The sequence below is a fragment of the Rhincodon typus genome, chromosome 8 (assembly GCF_021869965.1).
Source record: "Rhincodon typus isolate 14 chromosome 8, sRhiTyp1.1, whole genome shotgun sequence".
Classification (NCBI taxonomy): domain Eukaryota; kingdom Metazoa; phylum Chordata; class Chondrichthyes; order Orectolobiformes; family Rhincodontidae; genus Rhincodon; species Rhincodon typus.
The window spans coordinates 15,071,749-15,085,227 of NC_063339.1; the positions used below are offsets into that span (position 1 = coordinate 15,071,749).

General features: G+C 40.0%; 1 protein-coding gene across 1 annotated transcript in view; it reads left to right on the top strand.

Annotated features, from left to right (window-relative positions):
* The window catches only part of dlst (dihydrolipoamide S-succinyltransferase), a 42,636-nt gene that overhangs the window by 14,715 nt on the left and 14,442 nt on the right, over positions 1-13,479 (top strand). Inside the window, exons 4-7 of the mRNA XM_048600038.1 lie at positions 329-440; positions 916-1,065; positions 1,758-1,837; positions 7,008-7,105. Coding sequence (XP_048455995.1) covers positions 329-440; positions 916-1,065; positions 1,758-1,837; positions 7,008-7,105 — 440 coding nt within the window. The remainder of the gene's footprint in view (positions 1-328; positions 441-915; positions 1,066-1,757; positions 1,838-7,007; positions 7,106-13,479) is intronic.

The following is a 13,479-nucleotide window of genomic DNA, read 5'->3' on the forward strand; positions in this document are numbered from 1 at the left end:
TTGTCATTGTGGACCTATCGGTACAAAGGTCAATGTTGGTTCAGTGTTTTTGTTATTTGCATTTAATTTGCCATCTTCACATTGTTATTCAATATGACAGTCACATTTGATCCATCTCCTGCCTATGAAAGCAGTACTTTGATATTGACCATGAATCCAGTTATTGAACGAGCCAGATTGTCCCTTTCTGTGAACAGAAGCTTAAAATTACTGTCACATGACCTCCCGATTAATAATCAACGCTGGAAAGGAAGCATGGGAATTCTTCAGTCACTGAAATACATGCTGCTAGGTTATAGCTTCTAAAGTTAATTCCTCTTTATTTCAGACATCAGTGCAGGTCCCTGCTCCATATGCTGGTATCATCGAGGAGCTCCTGGTACCTGATGGAGGTAAAGTGGAAGGAGGAACCCCTCTCTTCAAACTCAGGAGGGCAGAAGGTGGGTTTCTCTTTGCTTGCTGACCGACGTTTGCACCAACATTTCAACCTTAAAAGTTCTCATCCTTGTTTTGAAATTCCCTCCATAACTGTACTTACGTTTGTGATCTTAGACCCACAACTCTACAAATTATCTGTGCTCCTCTAAGTTTGGGCTCTTGAGGCTCCATGGCTGCCATTAGTGTTCATACCTTCAGTTGCAAAGATCCTGAGTTCTGGAATTCCCCACAACCACCTCCACCACTGCTTTGCTTTCCTCCTTTGACACCCTTCAAAACCTATCTTTCTTTGATCAGCTTTTGTACCTTAGGCAATTAGGCTAGATGGTCAATGACAAAGTTTGCTTTTTAATGTTCTGTGAAGTCCTTGGAGTATTTTGTTCAACATAAAGACGTGTTATATTTTGCAAAATGTTTTTGAGAAATGGCATCTTAAACTTGGGTAACGTGTGTCTTTTTACCTGTTGTTTTTTCCAGTTGGTGCTGCAAAGCCTAAACCAGAAGCGCCTCCTACCCCCAAACCAGATACAGCTCCACCACCTCCACCTCCAGCTGCAGCAGGCGCGATTCCTACCACAATGCCACCGGTGCCACCAATAAATATGCAGGCCATTGATAGTAAACCTGGTGAGTAAAATAAATGAGTTTCACTTAAAAAGGTTTTATAATATCTCAAGTGTCTCAAAACATCACGTGTTGAGTGCAAGTAAGTGATTTATGTTGGCAAATGTGTTGATCATTTTGTGCACCAGAGAATCCCACAGGCAGCCAAAATATAGGTTATTGATGGGATTGATCAATGGAGGAATGTTCAATAGGGTACAAGGGGATTCCTGCCATGTAAAAATCAGCCAGCAGGAATGTAGGTGGTTGCCTTTTCTGAGGGACAGCAGCTCCAGTGATGTAGCCCCCCTCCTGTGCTGCACAACCTAGCTGCCTGGATATGCCTATATGCCCTCGTAAAGCTTGAACCCATAGTATTTTGACTCTGAGGTAATTGTGCTCTTGAGTCAGCTAAATTGACACAAACAACGAAAATAGTCAGAACAATGGATTGTTATTAGTCTTGCATGTTCGTCAATCCTTTTGCTGTAAATGATATTTATAATGCTGTTTACAGTCCTAGATCTGTGATTTCTAGCCACTGCATTTACTAACATTCTTGCTGTGTTTTGTGTATTTAATGACTTGGATGGTAATCCTCTTGTTTTAAATTAGGTTTTGTCTGAGGCTTCTGCAAAATAGAAGATGATATGAATAGGATATAAGCTTTTCACATCCAGTTCCTAGCGTTATCTCATGGTCTGTTTTTATTCCAGTGTCGGCAGTGAAGCCTTCTGTTGGACACCTCACCCCGGCTGCAGACGTGGCGGTGAAAGGTCTCAGATCTGAGCATAGGGTACGTATGAACTTGAAGCATTAAATAACACCTGTTACAATCAAAATCTTTATAAATAAAAGTGGGGAGTTCTGCTCTTTGTAGCAGAGGAGACTATTATAAAAGCTGCTCTTCAATTCACTACTGCATATAAGAATAGTTCATTGTTGGCTTTTGAAGTTTCAAGGTGACAATGCGCTGTAATTTGATCTGCAAATTTGATTCCATTTGCTGTGCTTGTGATCTTGAGTGGAACATGTCAAAACGAAGCAAAACAAAGTTTGCTATTCATACTTGATTCTCACTTGGGCCTCTGCACCTGAAGATATGACTGCACCACTTTCTGGACTGCTAGTGGTACAGTGTCTTGAAATTTAAAGCAGAGAAAAAGAAAGGTCTGAGTAGTGTAATATCCTTTTTGTTGTTGGCTTTTCTAGCTTTTTAGGAAAGGGGCTGGAAACTCTCAATCTACCAAGCTGTAAATGAGCATAAATGTGCACAATGTATAATTGAGTAATTACTGACAAATCATTTGTATAATAATTTTTTTAAAAATTGGCATTTGGCTGTGGAAACACGATTAACCATGATTTAACTCCAGTCATCTTGAATCCTCTTATTCGAACTTAAGTATTAATTGGCAAATAGAATCATGGAATCATAGAATCCCCACTGTGTGGAAACAGGCCATTCAGCCCAACAAGTCCACACCGACCTTCCAAAAGGCATCCCACCCAGAACTATCCCTGTAACCCTGCACTTCCCATGGCTAATGCACCTAACCTATACATCCTGAACACTTATGAGCAATTTAGCATGGCTAATTCACCTAACTTGCACATCTTTAAACTGTGGGAGGAAACAGGAGCCCCTGGTGAAAACCCACACGGACAAGCGGAGGATATGCAAACCCCACACAGACATTCACCTGAGGTTGGAATTGACCCCCAGTCCCTGGCGCTGTGAGGCAGCAGTGCTAACCACTGAGCCACCGTGCCGCCCCACGGATATGACATAGGAAAGCACAAATATAGAAAGTTTGCAAGTTTCTTTCTATATATTTGCTCTGAATGCAACAGTTTGATGTGTTTTTTCTTTTCCTATTTGTTCACAAGATATCAACATCACAGGCCAGACCTGCATTTATTTCCCATCCCTAATTACCCAGGAGAGGAGGATGATGAGATGCCAACTCGAATGGCTGGAGTACCCGAGTGTAGAGACACCCACAGTGCTATTAGGAAAGGAGTTCCAGTATTTGGATCCAGTAACAGTGAAGCAATGGCAATATAGGGGTTTCACTTGAAGGTATACGGCTTAGAGGGGAACTTGTAGGTAGTGATGTTTCCATGCATCTGCTGCCTTTGTCTTTCTAAGTAACGGTTGTGGGTTTGTAAGATGTTGTTGAAAGAGTCTTGGTAAGTTGCTGAGGTGCATCTTGTAGATGATGCACGTCAATGCTGCATCAGTGATGAACTGAGTGAATGCTGAAGGTGATTGATAGGGTCAATCAGGTAGTCTGTTTTGTTCCCAATCCTTCCTGTAATGTGGCAACCATATCTGTACACAATATTCCAAATGTGGCCTAACTAAAGTTTTATACAGCTGCAACAGAACTTGCCAACTTTTATTGCTCAGTGCCGTGACCAATGAAGACAATCATGTTATATGCTGCCTTTCCCACCTTTATCTGCTTGTGTTGTCACTCTCACAAAGCTGTGGGACTTGCACTCCAAGATTCCTCTGTATATCAATACTCCTAAGGGTCCTGCCACTTACTTATACTTTCCTCTTGCAGTTGTTGACTTGCTCGCTGAGCTGGCTTGTTTTCATTCAGATGTTTCGTCACCATGCTAGGTGACATCATCAGTGGAGCCTCCGATGAAGTCATGTTGTTCTACCCTGCTTGGAATTTATACTATCTTTGCCAAAACTTTAAACTTTTCTTTTGCATTTGACCTCCAAAAATGCATTGTCAGGATTAAACTGCATCCGTAATTTTCCACGCAACTTTCCAACTGACCTATAACCTGCTGTATTCTTTGACGACCTTCACTATCCACAACTCTATTGATTTTCAAGTCTGCAAACTTGCTCATGAGACAACTGACATTTACATTCAAACAGAGACCCTGGCACTGATCCCTGTGGAACATCACTGGTCACAGACATCCAGTTAGAAAACACCCCTCCAAAACTATCAGTGTCTTTATGACGAAGCAAATTTTCTATCCAACTTACCAACTCCCCATGCATCCCATGTGACTCCATCTTCTGGATCAACCTACCACGAGGGACCTTGTCAAATGTTCTAGTAAGGTCCACGTCGGCAACATCCACTGCCCTACCCTCGTCAGTCGTCTTCAATACTTCCTCAAAAAACTCAAATTTGTGAGACAAGGGTTCCTCCTGCGCATAAAGCCATGCTGACTATTCCTAATAAGTCTATTATTTTCCAAATGTGTGTAAATCCTGTCCCTAAGAAGAATCTCTAATTCCTCTGCCATTGATGTAAGGCTCACTGCCCTATAATTTTGTGGATGATCTCTGTTGCCTTTATTAAACAAATGAACAACCTTAGCTATTATCCAGTCTTCTGGCAGCTTATCTGCAGCTAAACAGGAACTAAAGATCTCTGTCAAGGCACTGGCAATCTCTTCCCTTGCTGCCTCCAGTATCCTGGGATAGATACCATCAGGCCCTGCGGACTTATCTACGTTAATATTCTTCAAGACACCCAGCACCTTCTCCTTTTATTGTCCTTGGACTTAAATGATTGACCTCCAACAGCCACAACCTTCCTTCTTGGTGCTCGGTTTCAGTTCAACCAGTAGGGCGTTGTCCTCCTGATTCCCATCATCTACAGCTTTGCTAGTGCTCCTTGATGCTATAGTCAGTCAGTTGTTACCTTGATTTCGAGGACAGTCTCTATCACCTTCCCTCTGGAGTTCATGTTTGGACCAAGACAATATTGAGGACTAGAGCTGAGTTTCCCTAGTGGACCCCAATCTGAGCTTCAGTGCACAGGTTATTGTTGAGTAAGTGCCACTTACTAGCATGATCGATGCCCCTTCTATCATTTTGCTGATGATCAAGAGTAGACTGACACCAGTAATTGTCTGCATTGGATTTGTCCTGCATTTTGTAGACAGGACATCATTGAGCAATTTCCCACATTGTCAGGTAGGTTAATTAGCTTTACTGGATCATATTTGCAATGGGCACGGCTAATTTTGAAGCCAAGCCTTCAGTATTATTGCTGGGATGTTTTGTGGGATGAAACCGGAGCACAGTGAGGCTGTGCAAACTCCACACAGACAGTTGTCTGAGGGTGGAGTCGAACCTGGGTCCCTGGTGCTGTGAGGCAGCAGTGCTAACCACTGAGCCACTGTACTGCTCAAGTAGTATCAAGTGCCTTTGCACATTTTTAGATATTTTGTGGACTGAATCAAACTAGTTAAAGACTGGCTTTTATGATGCTGGGGACCAATGGAGGAGGCCAAAATGGATCATCCACTCAGCATGTCTGACTGAGAAAAGGAGCAAATACTTCGGCCTTGTTTTTTGCACTGATTTGGTGGATTCCTCCATCATTGAGAGTGGAGATATCTGTAGAACCACCACCCCCAGTGAGTGGTTAATTGTCTACCTTCACAAATGGATGTAGCAGGACTGCAGAACTGAGAAGGGATCTGTTGGGAGTGGAATTTCTTTACCTTGTCTATTGTACATTGTTTAGCTTCAGCTTATTGCATATTGCTTGCTGCTTAGCATGCAAATAGTCTTGTGTTGTCATGTAACAGCTTTCTCACCTCATTTTTAGGTATGCTTAGCATTGCTCTTGTCACATCCTCCTGTTCTCATAGCAAGGTTTGATGGTAACGGTAGAGTTGGATATATGGTGTGCTATGAAGGTACACATTGACCATAATTCTCCTGCTAATGGTCTACAGTGCCTCATGAATGCCCAGTTTTGAGTTGCTAGATCTGTTCAAAATCTGTCCCATTTAGAATGGTGGTAATGCCACACAAGATAGAGAGTATCCTCAATGTGAGGATGTGGCTTAGCCTCCACAATGGCTGTGTGCATTGGTCATTCTTACATATTATGCCATGGTCAGATGCAACTGCAGCAGACTCAGTCTAGCAGCTAGGTCCTTTAGGACTGAGCTAGTTCAATCAGTCATGATGCTACTGAGCCACTCTTGGTGATGTATATTTGAATTCCCCCACCCGATTCCATTCTGTGCCCTTGTCACCGTTAGTAATTCCTCTAAATGATCATCAACACCTGAAGGAGGGGTCTGTAGGTGGTAATTAGCTGAAAATTTCCTTGTCCATGCTTGAAATGATGCCATGCAAATTCATGGATCTCAAGTTAATGTTAAGGACTTCCAGAATTACTCTGTCCCAACTGTATGTCACTGGGATGCTGATCATGGCACATTGTAAGTTATGATTCCTGGAACATGATTGTCAGAACATTATTTGAGTATTGTCTGGGGCAGCTCTCCCTGTTAATAAGGAGAGCTTTGCAAGGTTGGCAGGGCTAGATTTGCTGTTGTCATTTCTGGTGCCTAGGTCAATGCCAGGTGGTCTGCTTAGTTTCATTCCTTTCTCCAGGCGTAGTAGCTTACCAGGCCAATTATTTGTTTTAAATAAATGACAATTCATTTGAACAGTCATGTTATGAACCAAGAGTCATAGGTAGGCCAGACCAGGTAAGGATGACAGATTTCCTTCCTTAAAGGGCATTAGTGAACCAGGTGAATTTTCACAACAATCGACAATGGTCAAATGATCATCAGGCTAGTTTTTAAAATTCAACTGTTGTTGGGATTTGAACACGTGCCCAGAATACTAGCCTGGAGTTTTGGTTTACCAGTTAGGTGACTTTATCAGTCTGCTGCTGCCTCCCCTGGCGCAATAGTCAAGTTTTGATTCTCTATCAGCATGACCATATCCTGGTATTTTTATTTGTCATTTTAGGAGGATATATTACTTCGATAAAGGAAAATATATGATAGACAGCAATTCTTTGTAAGCTGTCTACAGCAATCTTATTCTTGCATATCTTATAATTTATTATAGTCCTTCGACATGAGGCACTATGTATGTATTGTACTTAACTTGAAAATTAATCTTCTGTAAAAAAAAGAATAATTTTTGTAATTGACTTCTAAATGTTTAGGTTAAAATGAACAGAATGCGACTTCGAATTGCACAGCGACTAAAGGAGGCTCAGAATACTTGTGCCATGCTGACTACCTTCAATGAAATTGACATGAGGTAACTGTTACATTGAGCACAATTGGAGATATTTACTACAAAAATGTCAGCTCAGTCTTTGTTTTATGTGCTTTTGGTTGGCCATCAGGAAACTTTGAATGTAAAACTACACTGTTAAGCATATTCTAGCTTAAGTTTAGATACCAAAACCTATACTGGGTTGGAGTCTGCAACAAATGGAATGAAGTGTTCCCATCCGGTTTCCATTGAGATTGGGTGATCAGTTCATAGTGAATTGTATACTAGCATTAGTAAGAACTGACTAAACTTGTTTATTCTTTGCTTTGAAATGAGATGCAGAAAACGTGTTGCATTCATTGGGGAATGGGAGGTATAAAGGACATATCTAAGAAATGGCTTAACTTTTTCTCGGTATCTAATATAGCAACTCAGACCAAAAATTCAGATAGCATACCCTAGTGTTGTCTGGAAGTAGCCAGCTATGCCAGAAAGCCCATCCTGTAGTTAGTCCTCCCCTAAAGTGGGGTACAATGGAATTAGTTACTCAGTGCATGAGTAATCACTGCCACGAACAAATGTCCCTTAACTTCAGGGCACAACAAAGTGGTCCACCATCACGCTTCATCCCCATGTCCTGTTCTATATATTGAATTTGCTACTTCCTTCTTTTTTCTCTTCTTTCCCGGTACTCTCCCTAACATTATCTCTTTTGAATTGATCACAGAAACCTTCAAAACTAAGTGAAGAGATGGTTTACAGGGCAGGACGTTAGCTTTTAAATTCAAAGTAAGGAAGGCTACATCTTAGACTATTATTAGGCAATTTCTTTCCAAATACAATTTAAGCTCTTTGGCAAACTGAAACATCATCTCCACTTAAAGACAAAGTCGTGTAAATATTTGTGTCTAATCTGTTTTTGTTGTAAGATGGACAGACTGCACGGTATTAATTTAAGGGAAAATATTTGTCTCTTGTGCTGGAAATGATGCTTTTAACATTTCGTTTAGGGGACTAATATGCCAGTTTTGGTTTACAGCTCTTCAGGATAGTGTTGTGAGCTGTAATAATACCTATTTAAACAGATTAGCGAAGAATGCACTTTACAAGACTGACATCTGCCTGGAGACTGAAGAGAAGGAGGGAAGAGATGGGGGGAGAGATAAACCCTCCAGGGAGAAGGTTGGTCTTTGAATGAAAGCAGTTTAATGATGAGGCAATGAAATTTTGATATAGTTAGACTAGAAGATTTTATCATTCCTGGCTCCTTTTCTTGTGTTCTTGCATCTTGGGGATGCATAATGGTGTTAGGGAAGTAATCCTAGAGTTAATGAGCTTAAGTGCAGGAAAACAAACAGGGTTAAGGGGAAAACACAGACATAGACACCTTTTTATCAGGTCAGTGAACCACAGTATCCATTTTCACTTGCCTTTAACTGTTTCGTTGCAAGTTTTGCTTGAAATATGATTGTCATTTTTAACTATTGCAGTATCCATATCTCTAGAGAATTTCATTAGATAGCTTAAGATTGCAGTTTAGTGCTGGACAATTGAAGATTTTTTCCATTTTTGATGCCAAATGTGCATATTAATTTCTCCAGTTGTAATATATCTAATCCTTCTGCAACATCAGTAAAGGAAGACTGAAATCGTATTTTTTAGTTCATCATTTTGCTTTTATTTTTGTATTTCTGTTTTCTGTCTGGAGAAATTTTGCAAAAAATGCAAGTTATAATTGGGATTTAAGTATTGCATGGGTACAACCAAGATGGATAGTTGGTGAGGAGTGTGGGCCGTGAGAGTAAATATCAATAGGATCGCATTTGATCCTGATAAATAGGCCATCTTAGTGAAGGCACTCCTTCCACCTCTGTAATATCACCTCATTTCAATCTTCTCTGTTTATCTGCTACCTTGTTCATGTCTTTGTTACTTCTAGACTCGACAATTCCAGTGCACTCCTGTCTGTCTGCCCACGTTCTAACCTCTGTAAACTCGAGGTCATCTAAACTCTGTTTCCTATGACTTGACTTGCAGCAAGTCTCGGTCCCTCCTCACCCCTGTGCTAGCTGACCTTTTATTATTTCTGGTCAAACAATTTCTTAGCTAAGAAATTCCCCTTGATTTCAAATTCTTCCATGGTCCACTCTTGCTATCTTTTATAATCTTGTACAGCACTGTGTCTTCTCAGTGTCTGCTCCCCTTTTAATTCTGGCCTTTTGTGCATTTCCTATTTAACTGTTCCACTACTTAATTGCCTAGATCCCAATCTCTGGAATACTCTTCCTACACCTCTGCACTTTTCTAAATGTGTAATATTTATAAATATAAATATGTAATATTCATTCTGTGGCAAAATACTATTTCCTTTTTTTTTCCTCCCACACTCCCCTTCCCCAACTTCTTTTTTTTGCCTTCCCCCTCCATCGCAAGACCGTAAGCTTGCAAAAGAACTAGTAATACCACCAAGAGGTAGCCTGAAGCATTTAATAGCATTTAATGAAGCTGCTTCCAGAAAAGTTGCATATCACATTTCGGTCAGTTGATCTTTGATGCTTTTCGGGCAATTTTGTCAGAAAGGAAATACTTTTTTAATAACCTGTTCTTGTCTTGTTCTGCCTCCTACAGTTTCCACCCATCAGAAATGCTCCATGCTTGTAGTTTAATCCCTTGGATTTGTATATGACAAACAGTGCTTGTTCATAAATTTCGCCTGTCATGGAGAATCTTTGTCCAGCGACTATAGATGGCGCTTTTTATAATTGTGTTCAGATTTGTCAGAGCAAGCAAACTTAGCCTTACTGATACACTTTGCAAACATCCAGTTACACTATAAGATTAATATGTTAAAAGATTTTTAAAGCCTCCAGATAATAGAGCCATTTGGTTTGTGGTGACTGCAAAAGAAACATTTTCTATTCGTTAAAGTATGAATTTTCCTGTTTATCACTTGTTTGCATGTTAAGAAATGTCTCATTCTGTGTGGAGTTGATTGGTACAGTTGACGTTACCATGTGTAATGCTCTGTGTTCGTTATGATCACCTGGCAATGTGAATTTGATTAATCAACTGTCCAGCCTTTTGAATCAAATCCGTGCACATTTAATGCATGAAAATTCAAACCAGACATGTCCAAGTCCTTTTGTCATCTCAACAAGTGTACACTAAATTCCGCCAATGTTATGGGGATTTGTAAATTGAGCCAAAATATGGAACACAAAATTATCTGTTTACTTCTCTCCAAAAATTAGCTTGTGGAAAATACATGATAATTTGAAATCAGTTGTTTCCAACATGATATGGGCAGATTGAACTTCTTTAAATTCTCTGTAAGCCTTTTGAATTCCTTGGTGAGATGTAGAAAACAACATGGAAGTGAGTATTCCTGTGAAGTGCGTTGAAGACATAGGTTGGAGAAATGAGCAGATACATATCAGATGAAATTTAATTGCAGGTTCTCCTTATGAGGGGGGAAGTTGCTCAGTCTGGGCTTGTTTACACTGGAGTTCAGAAAAATGTGTGGTGTCTTGAAGTATTCAAGATCCTGAATGGTCTTGGCAGTAAGGATGTTGATGTTTACTCTTGTAGGCAACTCCTGAAATAGTGGGCACTGTAACGTTAGGGGTGGATCTTTAGGATGCAGCGAAATGGGGAGAAGTTTCTTTTCTCAGAATTGTGTGACATTGGAATTCTAACTTGAAGGTGGCAGAAGGTGGATCATTTTAAGGTAGTGGTGGATAAATTTTTGATAGGCAAAATGGAAATATGGAATTCAAAGCATAAACAAATCAGTCATAGCCTTATTGGATGGAGGAGCAGACAAAGGAGGCCAAATTTCATCGTACTCCTAGTTTGTGCGTTCATAACCTTTCTTTAAAGAGAGCCATTATAATCTAAACAGTACAGTTTGAAGGGGCTGCAGGAATGCAAGATCTGCTTGCATACACAAATCTTTAAAGGTGGCAGGACAAATTGGTAAGACCATTAAAAATGAGATTTATGGCTCTATAAGTGGAGGCATAGAATTCAATACCAAGGAAGTTATGCTAAACCTTCATAAATTGCTGGTTCATCCTCAAATACAATTTTGTATGCAATTCTGGGCGCAACAGATGTCAAGGCTTTGGAAAGAGCGGAAAAGAAATCTATCAGACCAAACCATGGATAAGGACCTCCAGTTATAGAATAAGGGATAATAAGGAATCTGAGATGGCTCATCGAAAGAACAGAGAAGATTAAAAAGAGATTTAATAGATGTTGACGTTATGAAGGAATTTGATAAAGTAAGTAAGGGAAACTGTTTCCATTGTTTGTTTGGCGATTGGTAACCACTGACCACTGATTTAAGATGATTGACAAAAAACCAGAGAAGCATAAAAATTTTTTTACAAAGTTGGGATCTGGAATGCATTAACTGAAATTTTATTTAAAACTAGCTATCAAAGTGGATGTTGGAAAGTTTTGCAGACCTATGGGGACAGAGTGGGACTCATTTGAATGGTTCTATCAAAGAGCCAACAGAGTCATAAAAGACTGATGGCAGCCCCCTTTACGGTATGATTCTGTAGTAATCTCGGGGGTGATGTTCAAACTGAAGTTGCAGATCATTCCAGGATTGACACCCTCCTTAAGCTGTTGGAGTTAGAGATCATGGCTTTCACCAACTTCAGTTAATTGCAGATGCTGTAATTCATCATTGCTGGCCAAGAGCTTGTGCACTTTGTTGGATTTCTTGACTTTCCTCCATTCCTATCAAGGAAGAACTTGACTTTTAAAGGATTGTGGAAAAATTAATTTCAAGTTCTGTGGCGATGCCAGACTCTCCTTTTAATAGAAGGGGTTAACAAAAGGATGCATTGTAACACTTAAAACGGCAATTCTGGAAAATCTTGCAACTTCAGCTAATTGCTGGACTCGCTTCTTGGGCGTTACCTGCCTGGGTCTTATGGCTGTATTATTTGAAAGGTGTCTATCTTGGCGTTTGTTTGCTTATCAGTTGGAGAAAAAAGCCTGGTGAGGAAAAACTGACCGTCTCAACACACTCCTGTTTCTGAAACACACTTGTGTTGGTGAGGCATGATTGTCCTCATGAAAAGTGCACGAACAAGAGCAGTCACTTGACCCTTTTAGCCTGCTCCACCATTCAATAGATAATGACTGATCTGATTTTAACCTCAACTCTCCAGTCCTGCATATCCCCAATAATCTTGCATCCCCTTGATAATCAAGAATCTATCTGCCTCTTCCTTAAAATATTTAAAGATTCTGGAAGATTTCTCAATGCTGTGTTTCCTAAGCAAGTTGTGTCTACCAAGTTCCGAGAGAGAGCTCCGGTAGTCTAATAAATGTCTGTGTGCCAGAATGCCTGATTGACAACCATTTGAACATGCTGCACCGTAGCCTTTTCTTTTTCCCTTCCAAGAGCTAGCCATTATTGGCTATAAGTGGTTTTTTTTTCCCCCCAAGGTAAATCTCTGCCAAAAGAAATCCTTTTCCTCCCCTTTACCTTTGTGCATGTGTTTGTTTTTTTGGGTTATTTAGTAAAGGCAACATTTTATTTTCCTATTACACTCTGTTAATCAGTTTTTCATCTTTGTGCAATAAGTTTTTTGTTTTCTAATAAACCAGTGATTTTCTCTTTATTAAAGAAACCTGACAGATGAATCTTTTAATTTTAAGTCCAGTACAGAGAAGGCATCTGATTGGCCATATCAGAAACTGGGCTAAACAATTAAACTATGTTACTTATGTGGTCCATGGAGAGGTCAGACTGAAAAAGAGAGTTCTGTCCTCTCATTTTACTTGTAACACTACTCAACTGCACTAAGAAGAATTAGGCATGAATACTCCTTCATCTGCACTGTCTGGGTAAAGTAATTGTAGCAGCAACCATCACCATTAGAGGAGGTGTTGGAGGTGATATAATAACAATGTTTAACTGGCATCTGGACAGCTATGTGTGAATAGGCAGGGAATAGAAGGATATGGTCTGTGTAGAGGCAAAAGGTTTTAGTTTAGAAAGGCATCATGTGTCAGTGCAGTCCTGATGGGCTTGTTGCTGTGCTGTACTATTCTTTGTTCATAGCAACCCAAAAAAATAGGAGCAGAAGGATCTGCTTTGTGTAAATGCTCTTTACATTTTTTCATGAAGAAAAGTCTAGTTATGATTTTTACAAGTGATTAAGTTGTAATCTCTGTACTGTAATTCAGTGACTTCTAATTTGTATAGGATTACTTTTCCTCTGACGTAATGAAACAAAATCGGAGTGTTACACATCAGATTGTAGCATTATCATGACTATATTGTACAGTTCGTAGATATAAATTTCTATTGCAAATTGGAATGTTTTGTTTCTGTTAGAATTTTTATGAACAACTCCCCAGTCTTTTCCCCTCCCTCCAGCACCCCCCCCCCC